Here is a 23,566-nt window from a genome sequence, read left to right as displayed (position 1 = left end):
ACTCGCTTTCAGATCAGCGAATACGTATGCGTCGTACCTTGCATGAAGTTCGATTGCGGCACAGCTAACAAACACGGGTTTGTATGATGTCGAAGATGCGAAGTTCCAAGTTGACGAATGTTGGTTCGCGATAAACCAAGATTATTCGACGATGCACCCCACGATTCTGGGGCGACGATCCCTAGCACCTACCTAGGTACCTAATATCTATACCCACCTGTGTACCGCGCCTATTAGGTAGGTGCATATGTATCTTTGGATCGCGAGTACATATTGAAGTCGGGCTAAAGCTGAGATTAATGTCGTAAGGAAGAGCTCATCCTTAATCCCGACCTTAGGGAGTCTATCTTTAGAGGATCTATCCATGAGAGAGGGTAGGGAGGTACTCCGAAATACGGAGAGTACACCTAGGTAAGTACGTTATCAAACCAGAGATCTATTAAAATAAAGTAAAAGAATAGTAAAAAAGTCGAAGGGGTCTCCTTTGGGAAGGGATGTGGCTGATTCTTGGTTTGGAGTAGCACTAACAGCCAAACACGAAATAGCGTTGGTGTTTCTGCAAGTGTTCAATGTGTCAGATGACGGAAGACTTATCAACTGAAGGGGCATTGTCTTGATTATGGTAGTGATAGAGTCGCAAAGCATAACCATGCCGGCATCTGAAAATTAATTCAATGTAACCCTAGCCAATGCCGGCAAAAGCCATCAACGGTCATCTCCTGCTTGTCGCATTTTGCACGTCGTGAAAAGCAGCATCATTGGAGATGGTCAAGAGTTGGTAGTCAATGATACACTAGATCCGGATCTTTTGACAGCTCCAACTAGATATGTAGCTAACGATGCAATAATTAGTTTTGGTGTGATCGGAACTCGCCTCAGGGAGAGGGTGTCCAAGACGTTGCGCTAGATCTGGATTTAATCCAAAATGTCTTTGGCACTGGACCCCATGTGATCGATCCCATGGATGGAGTATGGATGGGGTAGAAGAACTGTCCACGAATCCAATGATGTCACCGATTCCCATTATCGACGGCCAAATGCGCATGAGAGATGAAATTCAATATGACAGCATTTGACGAAGGGAGAAGGGAAAGGGGAGAAGGGAGATAAGAACTCGATCTAGACTGTCTGACAATTCGATATCCTGGATATCCTATGTAGAGGCAGATCTATTAGTAGCAATTGAAGCTAATGCGTCCCTGTAGATCATCCCTTGAATATGCATATGATAGCAGGGAATGGATTCGAGTTCAAATTAACATCATACATAGGGTCGACATGACTGGTGATTGACTTGTAAAGATCTCGATTGATGAAATTGTAGGGCTGAAAGAAGGTTAAAAGCAAGCTACTGGGTACCTAACTGCCTAAGTACAGGTAGACAGGTACCTAGCATGTTTCCCAGAACTTGGAACTTGTGGCTAACAAATAGGGCTTGTGGTTTGTGGCTCAGATACCCGACTTAGCTAATTTAAATATTATCACGTGTATATGTTAAGAAAACATTATAATACCTAATCAAACTCACCTAACTAACCTAGATTCTATTCCCCTAACTATATGACGAAAAACCTGTTCTTATCGCCACGTTGTTGACACTTTCTTGAACTTGAATCCCGAACAAGTCGAGAATGAGGCAATGAGACCCGTTATTAAATCCCAAGTCTTGCCGATGGAGACCAACCAACTAACGTTGACCCTCCTCCCAAACAATATCTACTTGAATAGAGGCGACCTGATGCATCTAAGAGATCATTCGCGACAGTATGTTACGGTGATCTATTGACATTTCATAGTAGGTAGTCTATAAAAACAACGCATATTATACCCTACAAGACCGCTACCTTCCCTTCGAGATGGCTGATGTGTCGTCGAGCTCCCCCTGACGTGGAAAATCTTAGTCGAAAGATCTCCTAAGCTTTATGTCTTCATGGGTTGAGTCGAAATCCAATATTTTCTGCCTGACCGGTTATCCCTAGTTTACGACAATGCCGATTCCAAACAGTGCGCCATTTAGAAATGGTTGGGCATCCATCCCCTTGATGGCCACAAGGCCGCAACCATAACAGAATCTGACTGAGTGCGTCTAAATTCTTGCATTTGTTCGTCACGACAGCGCAAGATGTCCGGGCAACCCCCGATGACAGCACAATTCTGAAGAAAGTGGATAGACATTACGAGACAACTTAGCTGTATACGCCCCTATGCGATAATATGGAGATAGACCGGTCATACTCGTCTGTAGAAAATTCATGCCTAAAGTTGGTCGGGGGTTTGGGTCGGACTTGAAAGTGAGATGAGATTTGAGGAAAATTCTCATCCGTTCCATTAATTGCGAAGCATGAGCTAAGCAATGAGCTTACTCGGTGACACTCAGCGAGACTCTACCAAAACGGCCTAGGTGGTAGATGAGATGGGGCGTTGAGCTGAATAGACGTCGCGAAAACTACTCACCAAGCGATGGATCATCGCGTTCTCTCAAGGCAATAAGCTTTAGAGGGAGCTATTTCTGCAACTCCTCTGTAAGCTGTCTTTTCATCGTGCCCCCACCCTCCTGGTTGGCGATTTCAGTAACTGAAGAAAGTTTCCTCATATAGGCACTACATGGTTGTACGTGTAGCTCAAGCATCGATACTCTCTCTAAAGAGGATCTAAAGGCGTCGCTAAGTAGTAAGTTATGGCACAAGTGTATTTCTTATTAGGGATTGAGATGTCGTCCGATGCTTTGCGTCTAACCTCTTTGACTAGAGCGAAAGATTTAAGATTATTTCGCCGTTTTAAAGGCCTCACCAGATAAGTCGCTTGCCCGGTCTCATTTTGAAATCTCCCATAACCAGTCTCATCCTAATTACCTGGGGCTTGTGAGATTGATGAGGAAACTCACTTTGCTGCTGGCATCGACCTCAAGCCTGATCGTTGGAATTCGACGACTCGGAATTCAGGGGTGATCCATTCGGCTTTTGTGGGTTGGTCCTATTGGAAGAGCTCATATAGACTCTCATCTCTCACTGCATGCTACGTGCCCTGTTTATGTATTCTCGTCGAAACCCCCCAGACACTAATTGGATAAACCACATCGACACTTCTAACTGGTATCGCCTATCCGAGAGAAAACCAGAAATTCTTGCGCCGGTGTACTGTTCAATTCCCGCAGCTAGAATGATATTGAAATCGCACATGGTGCTGAATTGGAGAGGAAAGCTCATAAGCCGATCCGAAGATCGTGGCGGGAGGACCTATGAGTTGTATTGGTAATTTTAGTTGGAAAGACAACTTCGTACCGACAGTATGTCGAATATGGTATATCCGGCATCCACAGATAGCAATCGGAATTGGCTATTCAATATTGAGGCGTGGCGAGCAATTGTACAACATGACTGACATGTGTCCGCGTCCTTACGGCTCATCTCGAAGACGAAGCACGTCGGGTTCTCTCATCAACTTCAATGGGCAGTGCTCTTTCGGCGTATCGGGAAATAGGACAATAGCCCATAATGTCGACCTCAGTGGCGTTATCCTCCTTCATATTTCTGAGCAGTGACGTGAGGTCCTTGATTTAAAAAAAGAAAAGAGAAGAAAAAGAAAAGCGGTGAAGTTCGTGGTGATGTCTCAGTTGAGCAAAGAAACTCTATCACTCCAATAGCATTCGCCCAATTGCCAAGGAAGGCCCACTATATGGTCAACTTGGATTTGTCGTGAGAATTTTGCCGGTCCACAGTATCAATTGTGTTCGACTTGGCGACGAATGCCAGTCCAGATTTTCACCGAAAGACTGCTGTGCTGTGCTGCCGGCCGGCTTACAGTATAAGCTCAGTAGAGGCACGCGTCTCTCCTAGTGGTGTGCTGTCGTGTATGTGAGCCTCACAATTGCATTGTACCACGCTTGTCACATTCTGATTCTTATTTGCTTAGGTGTGGCAGCTACCTAGTAGTTTAAAGTCTTCGACGATCCAGCTCTGCCTAGCTCGTAACCGACAACTACTACCCATGGGAGGATCACGCATCTACCCGTATAAGTGATAGAAGTTGTCGTGCTGTATTCGGAACCTTGTGCTTGCATCAATGCTTTGTTCAATGTAATGAGTGGCTAAGTACATACCTCCTCTGTGTCCTCCAGAGCCGAGCCGAGCGAGCCACGGCTCCTATAGCGGGGAGTTTTTGGGGTGACTCACATGTAATGTGCTGCGTGATGGCCTCGTCACGCTATGATAGCACGATGCATTTCAGTGCTATGTGTACCTGTTGTAGATAACTACCTACCTAGTAGCATCCGTATGTATGTATAAATCCTGAATGATACCATATCTTTACTGGTAGTTAGTCGATACCGATTTTCTAGAATAATCGGAAAATCTACCTACCCATATGTAAGTGATGGTTAAGAATTGATAATTAAAATCGTTTATAGCGGGAAATCATTGGCGATTACATATGTAAATAATAACTGCCTACTAGGCAGGTGGATGTTTAGCGGATACGCTCACGAAGTATAGAAATACAAGAAGAAACATCAAAGATTAGCGTCCATAGTACACACTTGTATGTACAGATAGGGGTTGGTTTGGGTGGATGACAATGCATCGCTGGCACGGTCCCCCAGGCAGGATAGATTCACGAAGAAGGAGGTCCAGAATACCTCTCAGGACTATCCAGAACCAATCAACTTGCATACACTGAACGGACATGAAATTTTTTCGCCCCCTTTCAAGCCTAGATCTGAAAAAGATCATCGTTCTCATTGAACGGTGTTCCCTACCGAAGAACCGTATCGTCCCGAGACCGTCCATTCTCGCGATACTTGGAGTGGTAGTTGATATGTATTAGCGAACTTATCGCCCGTCAATCTGAGGTCGTCTAATAAGATGATGAGAGAGATATCAGTGAGACATCAAGTGACGCTGCAGCTTTTTATCCTCGCCTGCCAGGATTATGCAACCTATCTAGGTACGTACACTTGAGGAAAAGACGCATACCCATCAGCCCGAACGCGTTAATCGCGAGATATATTGCAATATAATTACCTACCTAGGTAGTTTATATCTTTAGAAATGTCTAACTACCAAGTAAATGTAGCATTCATGAAGAGCATGATACGGCACAAAAGCGGGAGCTACTCGGTGATAAGAACCTCGGATCCCGGGAGAGGGCCGATTTCTCTGGTGAAAGCACCGGGTGAGAAATTCATCTAGCTTTCGAAGTAAAAAGTTGTATGCCGAATGGTGTAATCTTACATATCTTGATTCGGTAATGTCGTATCAAAACTCGAGACTCAAGAGCAAGTATACAATCGGAGTCCAGAAAGGACTAGGCGGCAAGTGAGGGATACCGAACGCCTGCATGGCATCTAGAGGAAGAAGGTAGACGATGGTTCCCCCGCGTCGCGGAAGATGGATAGGATGCTATCGTCCAAACCCGATTAGTCGTATGAGAGAACGATGCTGGCTCTGAACTTATGCATGCATGCTGCAGACCCTTGCCGGGGCAGCCCAATAGCGTCTATAATCGCTAGGGAATGGCACGAGCTGGAAGAGATGTGCGTTGGCGTCCCGTTTCTGCCTGTAACTCTGCCATCTGCCTGCTAGCAAATGGTATTCGACGGGACGCAGAAAATGGACGCCATCGTCATCATCATTGCTACCCGTTGTCCTAGAGATCTCTTCAAAATTCTATCCTTCGGCGTTTATTGGGTTCGTTGTTCTATTCCCAAGCCTGTTTCAAAGAATTACGGACGAACATAGTAATAAAAGCCACAGCGAAAATATAACCCAATCTGGACACGGTTTGCCCGTTGAGAGATATTTCTTCTTATTTCCCGACGCCTTATTGGTACCCAAAGTAAGAGATATGTAATCGGGCATTAAACCCGATACCTGATTAGATGGATTAGCAGCACTATATCTCAACTTTTGTTAGTGGATCTTCCTTCGTCGATTGCTCTTTTTGCCTCTGAAGACGCGAAGACGGCAGGACGGGACATAATCTTTTCCCCTCTACTCTTCTGTCCTTCTGCCCCTCGGCACGGATTCTCTACCATATCTTCTTGCGCCCACTTACGCCCACAACGTCGCCACCGAACCAGTTGTCAGTTGACTTGGGAACATCGGTGTCCAACGAAAGACCATCGTGGAATGCTAAGATCTGCGTTTCCCAGACCAACGAATTCGCAACATTGGCCATAGCCAATCGATCTATGACGCTAGACGCTTCATCGTCTTTGAAGAAACTAGCTGATAGAGAGGAACGTTGAAAAGGTTCAACAGGGTTCGCCTTGCCTTGAACGTCATTTATAATAAAACATAATAAAAGTGAAATAATAACGATAAAATAATGAAACTAAAAAAATAGCGGATGAACGGGGCGAACGGTGACCAGCGATTTGGCGAGGCGGATATCTCGATAGGCCATTATCGTTCAGGAACATGCTCGATTAAAGAGAGATTTTTGTGGAATCCTTCTCTGTCGCTTTGCGGACTAGCGGGCTTGCGGGACCTATCTATTAGAGCTTGTCTGCCTGTGACAACCCACAGGACCCCGTGACCCACCGTTGGGTACCGTTACCGTCTCTTTCTTTTCCCTGGATCTGTGGAAACATTGAAAATTTCAACTTCCACAGCCTCCAAGGCTTGAGGCATCTGAAGCACTAAACTCCGTACCCGCTTAGACGTTCTCTTCCTGATGGGCTAAGGTGAGCTTTAATTCGCCAAGACTATTTTTTATCCTTTCCCTTTTCTGCGAGCACTTAATAATTAAGTGAAAAAAAAAACAAGAGGGATTACAGCGTAGGTTGTGGGAAAGGGAAGAAGAGTTAACCACCTAAGTACCAAAGTACCTTTAGACATAGGTGGAAGGAATTAAAAAAAAAGAGAGACAAAAAAGAAAAAAAGAGTTCATTCCCCATTTTTGCCTATCGATTATGTATTTACCATATTATCGCATATCGATAGAAGCGTCGCAACCTTAAACCGGGAGACCCCTCGTTTAGTCATTGCTCGTTGCTCGAGGAGACAGCGATCTTCCCTGCTCGATCACCAATCCCCAAATTCCCAATCCTCAAGTGCTACGACGTTCGATGCCACCTTACAACAACCAAGCACCCAAGTTACATACATCGGCTTAAACAACATTAAACATACCATTCGTCTCTAACTCATCTCCCGATTCCTAGCTATCTCTTTTCTCGCCTGCCGCCTGTTACTGTACTATCAGCCGGTTACCATAGCTACATATTACGAGTAAGCAGTTACGTATATATTAACCGTCACAACAACATCAATTCATTACCCCGGTGAACATTGGATGTTGAGGTCGGTACCTACTTCCGTCAGGTCAGTTTGTGGCTTTGCTATAATATCATCATATATCCATCTACGCATTCATACTCGCATACATACACATAATACGTACATACGTACATATCTGCAGCTATCCACCTGCCGACCTGAACGTACATTCGGATAGGTACCTAGAGGTATGTACTTGAATTGTGCGACAGTATAATACGTACACGTATTGTATTGGATGTATAGGACAGTACTCTTACAGCAAATCACTGGAGCAGGTGCAGGAGAGACAGGGTAGCCAGTGGTTACCTTACTTACAGATACATCCCCAGGGTTAGAGGTACAACACATTAACAAAAGGAAGCCGCCCCTTAAGTACCTGCGAGTCTCCTCTATCAACCCGGCAACACCCTTCTTTTCCGTTTCCTACCTATGCATCATCCCCGATTCTTCTTCAACCCCCAATCATAAAAAAAATAATAATGAATAACATTAAGGGATAAGGGAAGAGGAATGAGATAAAAACAAATATATCAGAATAAGAAAAGAAGGAAACAAGGCAACCTTGAAGTCGACAGACATACTATCTCCATATATCCATCCATACCTATCTATCTATTTATCTCTCTATTCTTAGCCTAGCCCTTTGATCCTCTTTTTTTTTCTTCTTCTAATACTGCGGAACATTTTTGCAGTTCCTTAAAAACTGCATCTCTCAGTCGAAGACCCAAGTTTTCATAACTTTCTATTGATTTTCCAACGAACGTTGATCGAATCCATCATCCCGACTTTCTAACGCTACAAGTCTCGCCCACAAACGTCTGTTCGCGCGGATCCCCACTTGACCAAACTTGGGTGACAGACTGGGTCTACTGCTTCTGGGTCCATACAAATCCATACAAATCCATACAACCCATACAATCTAGTCTCCTTGCCTTTGCCTACATTGGATCCTACATCCTACCTACATACACAGTATTACTTTTTCCTTTTCTGACTCCTCGAACATTACTAGGTTGTCCACACTATCAGCACTGTACAAGTAGTAGGACACACATCTGCCACGCATTCGCGCATTTGGAAACCCACTTCGTTGGGTACCAGGACAGCTCCGCCCTTCCTGATCCAGTGACTGGATTCACTTATCAGGCACATAAGCCCTCGCCCTCCGGCATGGCGAAGAGGTCAGCACCTTCTGTTGCATACTTTGAGGAGGAAGACGACGAGGGTAACCTTATTGGCGAACCTCAATACGCTCGATCCACCGCACACAGCAGTCCCTCTAAGGAGAAGCCCAACACCGGCAAATCACGAAAAGATTCAAATCGTCGAGCATCCAAAGATTTTAAAGAATTCAAGGATTTCAAGGATTTCAAAGACTATAAAGAATTTAAAGAACCTAAATCCCCCATCCTCTCCTCCCTATCCGACTCCGACTCCTCAACCGAACTCACGAGACGAGTTCCAAAACTTAAGATGAAGGGAGACAAGAAGCGACGAGAGGATCCTCTCGTCAACCAGCAGCGTCCTGCTCCCCGTTCCCGCAAGACAGCACCACCGCCTGCATCTCGACTATCCGAAGAATCTTATTACGGAATAAATCCACAACAGTCCGTATCATCTATACCCGCCAGGCCTCGCGCTCGAACTAGACCCGAGTCATACTATGGCCAGCGACCGCCTCTTTCGACATCAGCATATGCTCACCAACCACCACCCCCCTCACATCTTCCTCCTCCTTCATTCCCCCCAGTAGCACCCTACTGGATGGGCGGGCCTCCACCTCCTACTCCAATGGGACATGCACTGGTTCATCAACCCATTCCCTCTCCTTCATCATATGGAGAGCCGTTGCCTCCTAACAGGGATTTGGCTTCACGATTCGGGCGTCCACAATCAGCCATGGGATTCCAACCGCCTCCCAAGGCACTCGATTACGAGCCGGTGAAAGAGAAGGCACTCACGCGGAGAGGTTCGACAGCGAGGAAGATTAGCAAGGACTACGACGACAGGCACCGGATGCCACCGCCTGCCCGACCGGCGTCTACACAGCCAAATCCGAATCGATTGGTGATCCGCCCCACGCAGTCTTCGCACGCAGCTCCGCCCTCCCAAGCAGCTTCGAGGAGGAAATCTGTTGGGTTTACGGAAGGTGGGTTCACAGAAGGTGAATTGCGGGGCGGCGACCCTTCTATGTATAAAGCAGTGACTCGACGCGAGGTGGAATATGGGACCGGTGCTCTCCCTCCCCGACCGAGGCCTCAGAGCTATGACACCGAATCGATCTACGATATGGGCAATTACGAACTTGAGCCAGCAACTCGTGGTCGACGAAGCTCGTTTTACAATTTCGAGGAGAAGGTGCGCGATGCGTCTCGGTATCAGGAAGACGTAAGTGGAGGAAATGCTCCACCTCTGACGGCTGAGGCTCTCCGGCGTGTGAAGAATGGAGGCAGCAGCCGCTCGACCCGTAGCACTGCGAGTCGTGATGAGAGCGATTATAAGCAATCGGCCACCACACGGACCACAAGATCCGGCAGTGGTGACGATGATATTACCATTAAGCTTCCGATGGGTGCCGTCATCGAAGTTGGCAACACTAAAATCCACTGCAAGGATGGTGGCAACATGAATATCGGCCGTGGCAACGGAACTTCTCGTGCCGGAGGCAGCGATCATGCGGCTCCTTCTAACTACAGCGATGAACGAAGCGAACGAAAAAGCCGAGCAGATCGATCGGAAAGGCGAACCAGGACCGGATCATACTCTCGCACACGCTCTACGGGACCGCCTCTATACCCCCGAACCTCTCCTGATTACTCGCATTACGATGACTACGATGATCGCTACGATGTTCCACAGCATGCACCATACATGGGCTACTACGAACGCGAACGCGAACTCGAACGTGAAGACGATGACGACGATAGTTACTTCGACTGTTGAGTCTTCAATTTAGAAGATATCGACCATTTTTTACCACTTCTGTTTTGATTTACCGGACAAGCGATTTATCATTTATGTTTTGAATATTTTAGCATGTCATACTGCCTTGTGTCTTTTTATCTTGTTCTGTCATAGCGTCTTGCCTCTTTATTGATCTGAATGCTTCGTTCTCGAAAAAGAGGCCAAAATGGATACCCCAAAATGGATCAGAAAAGGGCTCACAGGATAGGAACGCACGCATGCTTCCTTCCCTGCCAGATTCTCCGTGGAAGATGGGATTTCAACAGTGTATACGAAGATACGAGTGGACGAGGATACATGAACGATGGTCGGGTTTACGGACTTGGGGACAACTGGAGGGGTGGTGGGCAGGTGGCTGTGTGGATGGTCTCGTCGAGCGCGTGTTGGCTTACGTTCTAATCTTGCACGAACCTTGATCCTCCCGACCCAACTGGGGAAGAAGGGGGGTGGATCGATGTTCTATTTTTGTCTTCTTTTCTACACACGAATTGGCCGTGCCATGCTGTTGTGCGATACCCTTTGAGCTTCGAAGCCGAGCCAACTCGCATTCACATGGCGTAAGAGTTGGACTCATAGAATCTAATCTGCTCGGCAAATGAAGTTCGCACTTCTGTTGGCAGCGGCATGTTCATGCTTTTTCGCACGCAAAGGAAGGAGACACTTTTTACCGTCGTCCTTCGGTACGGAGTTATTTCAATTGGATAGTTTGTACCTTAATTAGTTGGACTGGTCTACTATCACTTGGAGGTTTGGCTCGAGGAGAACTAAGGGCGGTCGATCCGCCTTAGTATTCAAGCTAAAGCTCACCTGGTTTGGGGTGTGACTGGTGGAAGGCCAACACGCGGAGGAATTCGTCATGATGGCACGGCATTTTTGGATAGCATATGGGTTTTTCTTTGGTTAAAGCGTCTGTTTATCATCGATCTATAGTTAAATACGTACCCAGGTACTGATGTATGTGGACAACTATGTAGTATCTATCCCGACTACAATATCCCCTTTTTGAAAATCAAGGAATCGTATCGAAGATGGTGATTATCGTATGTGAATAATGGGTCTCCTTTAGATATGTCTTGCTATAGCCCATCTTTAAGCATCCTGAAGATATCCTACTATGTAGGCCATGTAATCTACTGCAAGGGAGAGCGAATCTTATCCTCGATCAGTCCATCCTACTCGTCTCGAAGTCCTCTGGTCCTTCTGCCGTGGAATGCAGGTCGGCAAGCAGGCAGGGTATCCCGGCTTCCCCACGTAGATCGTGCCACGTCTTTCCGCGTCCCTGTATGAAACTTACTAACTGGGCGTTTCTCGCCACCTAGACAACGCACTGGCTGTATGTATTCACGTACATATTATATACATATTACTGTCAGACAATAATCGAAATGGCGCCTTGTCATATGCGGTAACTTGTAGCGCGATATTTTTTTAAACAAGATCTCGACTGACTGACTTACGGCTGATTATCTTCAGACTTTACTTATCCACCGACGTTCCCGTTGGATGGATTTTTTTGGGATCGGGGCTGGCTTGTTTCATCGATTGCCTTAGTCCGGGCTGTCGATCCGGGGTTTGGGATATCTCGTGGACGTCCGTAGCCTTTCCTCTTTTCTACACTCTTACCTATCTAGGTATCCATGGCTTGGAGACGACGTACTACTGGTACGTAGGCAAGTTAAGTGCTTATACGCATTTATGGAGGAATATTGGGGGATCCTATCCGGTGGTGGATACGGAGACTCTGGAGTTTGATATCGTCATGCATGCTAATGCTATATTTAATATGTACTTCTCAAAACGGTAGTCTGAATGTGCCGTAACTGAACACCGTATGATCTATTGATGTATGCGATGTACGTGAAGGTATTCAGACCCTGTCATAGGCGAAGGGAAACTATACAATACTTATCAATACCGCAGTCTAAGCAAGCTTCGTGTCCTCGCTAAAGGGCTGAGTTTCCGCTGGTTCCGAACTGTCGGTACATTTATCCAGGCTGGTGGTAATAGAAGGATTTCAGCGGTTGGGATATTAATTGACTGATGTATCGATGTATTGATGTACCGATTTATGTACTGGTAGGTATTCAATGTTGTATCCTTGGATATGAAACAGGAATATATCGGTTTCTGCCCACTACGCACGTAGTCAGGTAGTGTCATCTCATGCTGACTTATTATTGCCTAATAGTGAGAGTGACAGCAGAAGCAGCGGTACGCAGCCCATTCGCTAATTGTTGCAGCTTGCAAGCGGTTAGCGATACCGTGAGCGTGTCGTAGATTCTATCTCGGAAAGGATCGGTATATTGGACGGTTCGCTTCGCATGAATGAAATCCTTTAATCAAATGAGCCATTACGAGTCGCGGTACCTGCTTAGGCTGGGCGCTAAGAAGCTACGCTGATGAAGCAGTGAAGCAATCGGCAATGTGGTTCACCAATGGAGGAGCTAAATCGCCTCACATTTCTGGACTTGGTAATTGCAGTAAGATGGAAACGTTCAAACGTTGCAAGCCTCACCTGATACTGAACTTAAACCAAGTGCCAAGTTCGAGATAGGGGCTAGTAAAGATGGCCATTCTTGGGACCCGCACCTGCTGAACGGTTAGTAGGACGGGCAGGACGGGAAGCTTACAAACCTAAAGATGGATGCTCCACTAATGCGTCTTGTTTCGGACGCATTAAAATATATATGTACCTATGTACTCTACATCGGTACTTTGCTATGTCGGGTTCAATTATCGATACCGTTGTAGTGGGGCTTTTCATGTTGCCGGGTCGATATGGACTTGTTGACTTTTGACATCATTTTCGGCTTTCCCAACCACCCCAGCCACAAATTTCCAAGGCCACACACACTGTGACCCATAGAAACTACCGGACAACCAACTGGTTCCAACAGATCATTACTCCCCTTCTTTCATCTCAATCAAAACAAATCTCGGTTTGCATCGTAACATTCCCAAGGTGCATCATCGAAGCACCTACCAATATCGACTGAATCAATTCCAGTCTCCATCTCTCATGCACTCCGAATTGTAAAAGGAGTGACATTGATCAGATACTTGTCCAACGCCCGCTTGGCTGGGGTTTCCAGCGGAATACCAGCCTAGTCGAAATTTAAATCGATAATTACAGTTTCCATTCCAGACGAACAGACAATTACAAGTACAACGCCATTGTACTCGCCATCAATATGGCACCTGTACTCCCTAACCTCGAAGCACACGCCCGCAACCTTATCACCGCCGCCCGCGATGCAGCTCATCACATCGCCGGTCGCACCGCCTCCAGTACCCTCACCCCATCAACCGAAGCCCTCCGACAAGCCGGGCCTCTAGTAGCTCGCTCGATCTTACTCTCCCGCGATGACTCCACCGACACGAACAAAGTAGACCCTCACAAAGGCGTTGTGAGCCCACAAAACATCAACAACACCTTCGTATTCGTACTCTTTGGTCTGATCGGCGCCGCCTTCGTCTGTGCGGGGATCTGGTTTTTCTTCTGGGCTAAGAACGGAGGATTCCATTTCAAAGAGAACGATTGGGACGACTACAAATCAACTGTGCTCCGCCGCAAGGGTCCAAATGGCACCATCCTATCCGGCGCCACGCCCAGCACTCAGCTCGGTGGCGGGTCCGTGTATAAGGACGTGGACGACGGCATGACTGAGTACACGGGCGGGCTAACCCAGATGACCGGTGACACCGGCGACACAGGCAGCACTCTCACGGGCATCACAGGCGGCGCATCAGACGTAACAGGCCGCGAGCGACGGCGCCAGAAGCGCGAACGCAAAGAGCGCGAGCGCGAGAAGAAAAAGGACCGCCGCAACCGAGAAAAGTCCGGACGCCGCGTCGGCGAAGACGGCGTCCTCGTCGACGAGGACGCCGAAGCCGCGGCCAAGGACCACCTACGCGCGTACCGACACGAGAAAGCCGCTAGAGTCGGCGGCATCAACAAGGAGGCCGAGAGCAGCCAATGGGAAGGAAGCACGAACCGCGACGACTCGACCACGGCTGGCAGCGAGCTGCTGAGCAACCGCCAGAGCACGCCGACGAATACCCCGACGAAGAGCGAGATGAAGGAGACGAAGAACCGTACTGGTGGTGGAATTAGGAAGGTGTACAGTACTGCTGACCGTAACGCAGACCGCGAGGAACGCCGCGAGGCGCGACGGCTGCGAGAGGAACAGCGTAAGGCGGGAAGCAGCAGTGGAATCAAGCGTGATTTCAGCTTCCAGCGCGCGAAGGTGGCGCCGCATACCGCGGCCAGCGCGGTTTCTTCTTCGGTCCAGGCCAGCACTATACAAGAGGAAGGCGAGAGTGCGGTGGGTGAGAGCTCCGGCGCGAACAGGTACCTGCCTCCCCCGCCTGGCGGCTGGGCCAGCGAAGTCGGCACCGAGAGCGAGGTGGGAACGAAGTCATACCACCACGTCATCCCGGGTATCTCGCCCAGCACGGTCAGTGGCAGCGCGAGCGGCGTCGGCAGCAGTGTCACGGGTACCGATGTCAGGGACTACGCGGACGAGAAGAGGAAGAAGCGATCGCAACGCCATCGTCGGGAGTAAAGGGGGTTCATGGGCAGGAGAAACGGAAAGGATGGGTATCGGGAAGAGATGGGAAAATGCGGTTTCTAGGCCGTCTTATCTTCCCACCCCCATACCCCTTTTTTTCCTACATGTCACGTAATACGGAGTTCTTACGCACGAGGAGGAACGGGTCCTCATCAACGATTTGGTTTTGCTCTTTTTCTTCTCACTCGTCTAACGTCTATGGGTCCCACGGTTACGGTTTGCTTGTTGTCGCTTCGGCTCTAGAGAAATGAATGCTAGCATGGATGACGGGTGGGCGGATGGACGATACGAAACACGCATGTATGTAAAATGACCGATGAGGTAAATCAAGGCTACTCAATTACTTGACTTTCATGTTGCCTACTATGTGATATACGATGTAAGGAAATATGCAGTACTTTTGCTTTAAAAGGCTTGGTATCCTTTGAGATCTACTACTTTAGCCATAATAAGATAAAGCTCTAGAGAGGGGATTGAGCTTTACTAGACGTCTCTGACATCGGCCCTACTTTATGCTTACACGACTAGCCGCGGAGTTCTATGTGAGGCAAAGTCCCACTACTCCGCTTCTTATTGTAGTTTGCCCAGTATTAGAAAACAATAGAGTAGAAAGTGAAGAGAAAACGCCGTCACCTGTGAAGAAATCCTCGATTAAGATACACCATGATAATTGTATCTGAGCACAACATTATGATATGTAGGTAGTTTTGGGTAAAATGAGGAGTCGCATTTTTTCTCGGGGTGCTAGATTACTAGATGATGTAAAGTACTAGGTAGGATAGTATGAAGTATGGTCCATATAAACTATTTAGTCGAACGATTGACGCCGAAACCAATAAGGAAAGTGAAATGTCAGCCTAGATAGATAATCAAAGATCGTCTTTTGATTTGTTCCTCAACTGCTCATGTAAGATATAATCGTAGCATCGTTATGATCGGTAAAATTCGTGCGTCATTCTTGTCCTTTTGTTTTTTGGTAGCCGTCCTGTATACCAGATTGTATGCCCTGTTCTGCCCCGAACCAATATACCATTTTTTGATGCTGATCGGCTCTTGCGTACCTGTGTGCTGTTTCCCAGGTCTCTATAACGTGCAAAGGTCGCTAAGGGGTGTAAGGGTAACGGTGCGCTGTTAGAAATAAAACGTGGTTGGTTGAAAAGGATAATATACTACCCGGTCTCCTAGTTAATAACCACCAGTGATAGGGAGTATAACCGTGGGTAGAATCTTTTTAACGTATATATATGTATAGAGTGGGTGTCTTTCGACACCATCCATGAGTGGCCTTCGGCCGTGGAAGAACGTGTGACATGTAGACCGAAAATTAGTTAGGGCAAGGATGGCCTATCTCCTTGACTTTCTTGATGACCGGTGTAATTTCTTGTTCCAGCATTCGTTGACCGCGTATCGGACGTGGTCGAAGTCGTCTTGGGCAATTGAACCGATGAAAAAGACCTTAACGTTGTGCTCGATAGTGACTAATTTAGAGTAATTAACTCTAGATTCTTTGGCGAGTGTTTCGCCCTCCGCATAAACCTGAAGAGCAACTGGAGAGAATCCGAGTTCAGGTTCGTTCTTTAATAGCCTTGGTTTGTGACCAGCCATATAGATAATACCATGCTTGTTAGGCCTCACGCCCCTTTTCAGACATCCTCTTCGATCGTAGGTCAAGATTGGCCTGTACATAGTATTAAAAATCTCCTCTAGAAAAAAAAGCGAGGATCTCACTTACACGCATGTACTATGGTGACTCTCGTCCGTAGTCACGATAATAAATCGGCGAAACCCAACATAGAATTTACTACCGGCCGCAGTTCTCCTTTTAGTGACATCGGAGATTGGGTCATCAGGACCGATTTGTCCGACTTGACCGAGAGGTTCTGACCACAGTATCTTGAATACCTAGTTATCCTAATTAGCACCTGGCAATCTGATAATCTGGTTAATGGCATGGAAAGTCGGCGCTACTTACCTCGCCTGGTTGAAACCTTGCTGAGTGCTCTACCCTGTATCCTACCTATTCCTCAGTAAATTACGGAGGCTTAGATGGGCAAAGATATTACTTACGATTATCTAGTACTTCCTCCTCTCCTGGGGTCCCTTGGATATAGTTGGGATAGGCCGGTGCTGTTGGCACTGGACCTCCTAGAATTGGGGAGCCACCGCGAGGTGTTGGAATATCATCTCCGTTCGCTAACGGTGGGTCTATTAAAAACATTAGCATTGGATAGTTTATAAGATCGATGATGCGCTTACTTAGTTCGTATGCATTAGGATCAACAGTGGGAGGCCAGGAGGAAGATGTGCCTGCGTCTGTTAGAGGCGTAGAATACGATGTTGACTCGCCGGCCTTGTGAGCCCCGTAATACTCATCACGACTTCTACGGACGGCCTCCTCATATTCGGCATCGGCAGAGGCTTCTACGGGTTCATAGCTGTTCACAGGCGGTTCCATAGCATGTATTGGCGAACTAGCTGCAGGATTCTCGACATTCGTGTATTCGGAACCGAGATAACCAGAGTTAGGATCTAGAATCATTAGCTCAAATTACATTGGGAAATAACTGTCATGTCTTACATTGGGTATGTGCCCCTTGGCGATAGTCTGACGCCGCTGAAAACTCGCTTCCGGCTCCGGCTCCGGTCAAGGTGTTGCCGAGCGACTGGTTACCGTATGGATCGATGTGTTCAACACCAAGTGATTTCCCTTTTCCTTTGTCGCTGTGCTGCTGTGGGTGCGTATGGTCAAGATAAGCTGGATCCTGAGATTGATGAGCGTCATGCGTATAGCTAGCTTGATCAACAGCAGTGGCATGCTGGCCTCCATAATCATTAAACTGGCCAGAGTCGTAGGCATCTTGGCCGATATTAATGTTCTGGACCTGCTCCGTTAAACCATCAATGGCATGATCGGACCGCGGAACCCTCTGATCGGGAGCATTGGAGGGGGTTGGAGCAATCCAGTCATATTCTATAGTACCTGATAATGGCCAGTCAGTACGAGCCAGCCGGAATTTTCGGAGTATTAAGGAACATACCATTCCGACCTACTCGTTCTATATACCACTGCTGATATTGCTCGTGCCACTTGGGTTCGCTCCAAGGGCGCGCCGAGGACTTTTGCTTATGTTTCGATTTGTGCATCGTGACATTTTGTAACCATCTCTCTCATTAGGAATACCAGCGGGCAAGGGAACTCGCGCGGAGTTTAGGCCGTGGAAGACGGCAGCATTCACAAGCGAGAGCAAAGTGAGGTAAGCAAATAGAACTGAAGCGGACCGAGCCTTAAAACAGTTATGCGGCTCTGTCACGGATGTGTTCCCCTCGTTTTTAAAGATATCCCTAAGCTGTCATAAGGACGGCCTTACTCCAGACGATTTCGGAACGGCCAAGAGTGTGGGACAACTTTGCTGCACACTACACCAACGCGGGTCAAAACGTTCCTGGGGGCGCAAGCAATCTATCTAATTTGACGGCTCGAAAGTCACTCTTTATGCCTCGTGATGTAGAAGGTAAAAGATCATTGGCCCTGATAACTTCGCGGCAAAGAAGATATGCAGTGATCTCGTGCGTGAGAAATCAAATGGCGTCCGATAATGTGGGAATGGGAAGACGAACAGGTCAGGGATCGTAGGCGAGCTAGAGAGCTAGAATTGGAAGTTGAAGGCCTAAGCAAGAGGTAGGAAGAGACTATCATGTAGGCTCGAGTTGGACAGCCAATCAGCGGAGAGGACGGTAATGGCTGCAACCTCGGCGTTGTTATAGCTGACGGACGAGATTCTCCCAACTCCCCAGGATTCCCAGATAAGATGAGGAGGGCTTCAAAGTGAAAATTGATCGAGTATGAGAGCCGAAGATACGGAGAAAGCCGGGGAAAAGAGGCAGCAAAGGCGGAAGGGCTGAATTAGCGGTCAATAATCATGGACGGAAACACAGAAGAGAAGCGAGACATGCTGTCGCCACGGAAAGCGACATGAACAACAATAATAATTTCGAAAAAGATACTACTAAGGTTGGAAATGGCATGGTTGAAAATGTAGAGAGGGGGTGTGGTGCGTTCTTATCAACTTTTCGAATTTTTAAAAAATTCCAATACTCACTCCCCCCTGAAGACTCGGCCCACCTCTCTCGTCTCCCATTATACTCACGCTCGAGTTTTCCTCGTTCCTCTGCCGTCGAGGAAGAAAACAGGTAGTGAGAGTGTGAGCGAGAGAGAGTCTGGGTCCTTCAAGGGTCCCATTTTGCTTTTGGACAAGGGGGAACAAGGGGGAGGCAGCTCTAAACCTCTGCAACCCGACAAAAGGGAACAGAAGATCAATCGTGGTCCATCAAGCGGCAGCCACTTGGCGAGGGCTTATGATGTCCACTAAGACTACTGCATAGTACGTTGTAGGGTTTCGTAGGGTTTCGTAGGGTTCTGTAGGCTTGTGTAGGCTTGTAACAGCCGCAAATGGCCTAGCTAACGATGTAGCGAATGCAGCCCATATGCGCCTATATGCATCGACGGATCCCTTCTCCATATTCTAAATCACACACCCCACGGACGCCGACCTGTTGAGGGGTGCGAGGACCGGAGGATGGTACGTGAGGATTCGGCCAGATGCATGTGCGATGACAAGATGCGGCTCTTTCGAATGTATTGATCATCGTGTGTACTTTGTTGTGAGTGTTATGAGGTTGCAAATATTATTGAGAGGTGTGTGGGCAACTGAAGCTGGTTGCCGGACATACTGTAAGTGAATCCTTTGGCTTGGGCGACCTACTAGGGACTGTAAAGGCGTCGTCGGGCTGACTCTTGAGGCCACATCCGAAAATGAAATATTCGCCCACGACCTCTTGAAGCTGTACTACCAGGTACACTGCTGCACTGCTAGGTGCTCTGCTAGTGTATGAGTTCCAAGCTGATCCATTTCATGTATACTTACCGACCTACCTACCTAACTAGGTACTAGGTATGTAGGTGTGTGAATACATAAAACGTAATATAGGGAATCCACTCGACGTACTCGAATATACATCAATGATTGTAAGAAACAGAGACATTGACTACTTTAGGGTATTATTTTAATATTTTCAAAGTGGATCTCACCGAGGCCGGGGGTCACCGGGCTCGGGAGATGCTTCCTGCTTCATAGGTGCTCGTCGCTTCCTGGTAGGTGGCCTTTTTTACTAGGATAAGGTACAGTAAGTTTCCGATCAGGGCGCCACGTGCCCTAGCCCCCCCTAGTTCCCCCAAACCTTACCCAAAATAAAGCGTGGGTAACGTTTTTAGTTACAGCGAAGGTGCAGGCTGTACTGCGCGCGTACAGGGCAGCCGGGGGGTAAAGTTCGTGTAACTTACCTCGAGTCTTGGTAGTTTTTCTTGTCGTCCAGCTAGCCTATCCATAGATAATTCATCTGCGTCAAAACATCGTCTCGCATCACTTCCGCGTCACCTGCTTACCTATCCTATCACATCAATATCTGTCCTTACCTAGGTACCTTAGGTAGAATAGAAAAATAACACCAGCCTTGTTTTTGTTTTCCCATTCAAAAACCATTGACTTTGTCCCCCATTTTCTTTATCTAAGATGCAGTTGCGGAGTTGCCGAATAACACTTCCTGAATGGCTACTACAGTCGATCATCGTCGTGTAAATCTGGCTAGAAATAATAATTTGGCTCTTCCCCTTCCCGAAAGCTTCAAATCCTCCCCTTCCGATCATGCCCGCCATCATGACGTATACGGTCTTTCCACCGAATCTAGTAGTCGAGCTTCCATTATGTCTACCGAGGATATCCCTATGGAATTATCCCGTACGTTAACAACCGGATCCGAAGGCTGGTCCGATTCCGAAGACGACGACGACTCCTCCGTTACATCTGACACCTCTCACGCCCGCATCGCTCGCCGACCGCATTTCCCCCCAGTTCTTCCCTCTGTAAACTCGTCTTCTAGCATATCCAAGAGTCTCCCGCAGAAGCTGGCAGCGACCATCTCTGCCGTTGAAGGGTCCGGTTTAGCTTATCGCCCGCAAACTCCAAGCAAGTCTCAATCACCACCTGCTCGCTTCCGACGCGTGAAGTCACCGCCGCTATCTTCTCAGACTCAAAGAGAGTCGCTTATTTCTAATGCCCTCCAAGCCCAGCACCTACCAGATTCCCACAGCCTACCAAATCCTCTTCACGTACCCCAAAGCTGGCAGACGCGGCAGACACGGCCATTACCACATGGCATCGACGAGGTCGTATCGGGACAGAAAGGCGCCGCCGCCGCCAATACTGAACTCGGGTTCAAACCATATGTCTGGAAAAGCTTTGATATGGAAAGTGAAGTGAGCGACGATGAATATAACCAGTCCGGATTAGTCAGCTTCGACGACGATGAGGATAGCGGCCAGGACGACGCGTCTAGTCGCGTTTCTCGTAGCTTCCAGCGACTAACTACCCAATTCTCTAGACTTAGAGACCAGAGAACCAGTCTCCGGGAAATATTTAACGGTGTACAGCTAAAACGGACGCATGTCCAAGAGATGCGTCACGTTAAAGATGACGCTACTCTCGCATTCATGACTGCTGTACAGGGTCTCCTTCCAGATAACCCGGGACTAGATAAGTTCTTTAAGGATATGCGAGATGCCCAACTTAGATGCCAGGAGGCGGAACAACGCTTTGACGATATGCTGGATGAGCTTCAACACGGCGAGGTTGAGCTGGAGTTGGAAGAGCAAAGATTCTATACCGCTGCCGCGGGCATAGATAGCACTGCGTCCGACGATGAATCCGATGATGATAATTGTCCTCAGGTTTCAGAGAACCCAATGTTGCGAGGAATTACTGGTGATCGCCCGGTAGATATCCATCCTTTATTTGAAGAACTTCGGGAGGCATCTAGAAATATCCAGCTAGCCAGGGAACTTTTGGTGAACACCCAAATGAAGAGAAAAGCCCTGAGTGCAGGGAAGTCTCATTTGTTGTCCCCTGATAGTATTCAACTATTAGAAAGTTACGGTGAGGCCGGGAAGAAACGAGCCCTCGAACTCAAGCGATCAGGGGTTATGTCGCAAGACGACGTAGAGATGTTACAGGACTACGACATCTTGGAGCAGAAAGCCCTTTCTGACATTGATCACTATACCAAGGAGACCATGCGGCTGGAGAATGAATGTCGCGAGAAACGGGTCATGCCCCAAAACACCCCTTTTCAGCAAGAAGGGTTCGGATTTAATCCCGTGTATGCAGACGAGATTCGCCTAGGAGATGATTTATTTGATAGACCTCCTAAAGGGCAACCTAAGACCTTAGCTCACCCTGTGTTCCCGAAACTATTATCTAACCCTATATACCTTCTTGACGAGTTCCCCCAGACAGCTCAGCAGTCACTTCGACAAGCCTTATCGTTGCCCCCGGGGTTGCCATCCCGCCAAATGCACATCGACAATGCAGCTCGCGAGGTCAACATTCACTCACTCCTCAAAGAGGTTGGGGAACAAGATGGCGACAAAAGGGGATACATCAACCGATGGCTGCTTCACAAACTTCATTTATCGTCTATGGAAGCTGAGCTTCTATGGTCAACTTTTCATTCCCGTCTCAAAATCCTCAACATTGACAGATGGCAACAAGATGTACTTCATTTGTGGTGGAAAGACCAAGCTGCCAACTTACCACCGGCTCAATTTGAAGGTGTTTATGAAGATCGCAGCTCGGCCTCAATTAATCCAAGGTTGGATTTGCCTTCGAGATGCTATTCCGACTCTCACCAGTTAGACCGCATGAGACTCTGGGATATTGAAGAAGCCTGGAGTTAAACTCTGCTGTCTTTTTCCTATTATATTACATCCTGATCTTTTTATATACATACCTAGCCATTAATGGTTATTTCTGGCTCCGTTTGCTTGGTTGTTTCAAGGATAGATCAGGCCGGATCTTGGTTTCGTGGAACACAGAAAGGCGGCGAACCGCGTCAGGAAAGATTGATTTACGGACTCATATACCCCATTTGCGATTTTATATCATCATGGAGTTAAGTCATCGGATGGGAATGGTTGAGGCTGGATTACTGTTTTGTGTCTATCAATTCTACCTACCAAGTTTGCGGGAGGAATTCAGTTGTACAACTTCGAGGGCGTTCGATTATACCCCAATGCTCATTGGTCCAGAACATTATTACTCCATGCAAGATACCTAATCACCACGAAACTTATCATCGACCTTGCGTGTCGACATTTAAAGATTTACAATACTAAAATTATCTACCTTCTTCCCAAAACTACCTACATTATCTACAGGTACTAACAGTGCACATACATATATGTAACCTCTTACTGGTATATAAGTTCGTTAAGGTGGTGAGACCTGACTAAACTAAAATAAACTAGTCCGGCGGGCCGTCCCACTCGGATAGAGCACCTAATGCGCTACGTAACCTAACCTTCGTAGGCATAGAGTTAGTAAGGTATCGGCCGGAGTCGAGCCGCTTGGGTAAGGTATCCCACTAATATTTCCCCTCTCCACCAATTGTTCAGATGCGGGGTGGACAGGAAACGATGTATTACGAGGACACAATCACATCGTTTATATGTATGTAGGTAGCAAACCTTGTATCTTTTTCAAGGGATACCTCGATTTTTATTACTATTAAGGTAGGTATGTGATGCTCCACGTTGCACACACTACAGAAGTTGCATTAACACCAATCTCCTAGGTCAAGTCTAGCAAATCAAAAAGGAGTGAATTGGCACGGAGGGCAAGTCAAGGTAGGCTAGGA

The 23,566-nt window shown here is 47.4% G+C and overlaps 4 protein-coding genes across 4 annotated transcripts; 3 read left to right on the top strand and 1 right to left on the bottom strand.

The window, feature by feature from the left end:
- Positions 1-8,042: 8,042 nt before the first annotated feature.
- GGS22DRAFT_76351 (uncharacterized protein) lies at positions 8,043-10,346 on the top strand. The gene has a single exon (XM_047968046.1). It carries the CDS (start codon positions 8,454-8,456, stop codon positions 10,224-10,226), a length of 1,773 nt encoding a protein of 590 aa, XP_047814979.1. The 5' UTR covers positions 8,043-8,453; the 3' UTR covers positions 10,227-10,346.
- A 2,709-nt stretch (positions 10,347-13,055) lies between these two features.
- GGS22DRAFT_76339 (uncharacterized protein) lies at positions 13,056-15,229 on the top strand. Its single transcript, XM_047968045.1, has one exon. The coding sequence runs from the start codon at positions 13,439-13,441 to the stop codon at positions 14,810-14,812; it is 1,374 nt and encodes a 457-aa protein (XP_047814978.1). The 5' UTR covers positions 13,056-13,438; the 3' UTR covers positions 14,813-15,229.
- Positions 15,230-16,162: 933 nt separating this feature from the next.
- GGS22DRAFT_192629 (uncharacterized protein) lies at positions 16,163-17,962 on the bottom strand (the record flags this gene model as incomplete). Its single annotated transcript, XM_047965289.1, has 7 exons — positions 16,163-16,496; positions 16,551-16,720; positions 16,791-16,831; positions 16,886-17,023; positions 17,075-17,347; positions 17,397-17,798; positions 17,857-17,962. The coding sequence occupies 7 exons, from the start codon at positions 17,960-17,962 to the stop codon at positions 16,163-16,165; spliced, it is 1,464 nt and encodes a 487-aa protein (XP_047814977.1).
- Positions 17,963-20,222: 2,260 nt separating this feature from the next.
- On the top strand, positions 20,223-23,068 carry GGS22DRAFT_173448 (uncharacterized protein). The gene has a single exon (XM_047962919.1). It carries the CDS (start codon positions 20,424-20,426, stop codon positions 22,605-22,607), a length of 2,184 nt encoding a protein of 727 aa, XP_047814976.1. The 5' UTR covers positions 20,223-20,423; the 3' UTR covers positions 22,608-23,068.
- Positions 23,069-23,566: the final 498 nt, after the last annotated feature.

The sequence above is a fragment of the Annulohypoxylon maeteangense genome (assembly GCF_022496945.1).
Source record: "Annulohypoxylon maeteangense strain CBS 123835 unplaced genomic scaffold GGS22scaffold_21, whole genome shotgun sequence".
In the NCBI taxonomy this organism is placed as follows: Eukaryota; Fungi; Ascomycota; class Sordariomycetes; order Xylariales; family Hypoxylaceae; genus Annulohypoxylon; species Annulohypoxylon maeteangense.
This window is presented reverse-complemented; position numbering and strand designations above follow the sequence as displayed.

Bases quoted from the DNA above. Each gene is read 5' to 3' on its own strand.
- GGS22DRAFT_76351 (XM_047968046.1), top strand. From the start codon at position 8,454: ATGGCGAAGAGGTCAGCACCTTCTGTTGCATACTTTGAGGAGGAAGAC.
- GGS22DRAFT_76339 (XM_047968045.1), top strand. From the start codon at position 13,439: ATGGCACCTGTACTCCCTAACCTCGAAGCACACGCCCGCAACCTTATC.
- GGS22DRAFT_173448 (XM_047962919.1), top strand. From the start codon at position 20,424: ATGGCTACTACAGTCGATCATCGTCGTGTAAATCTGGCTAGAAATAAT.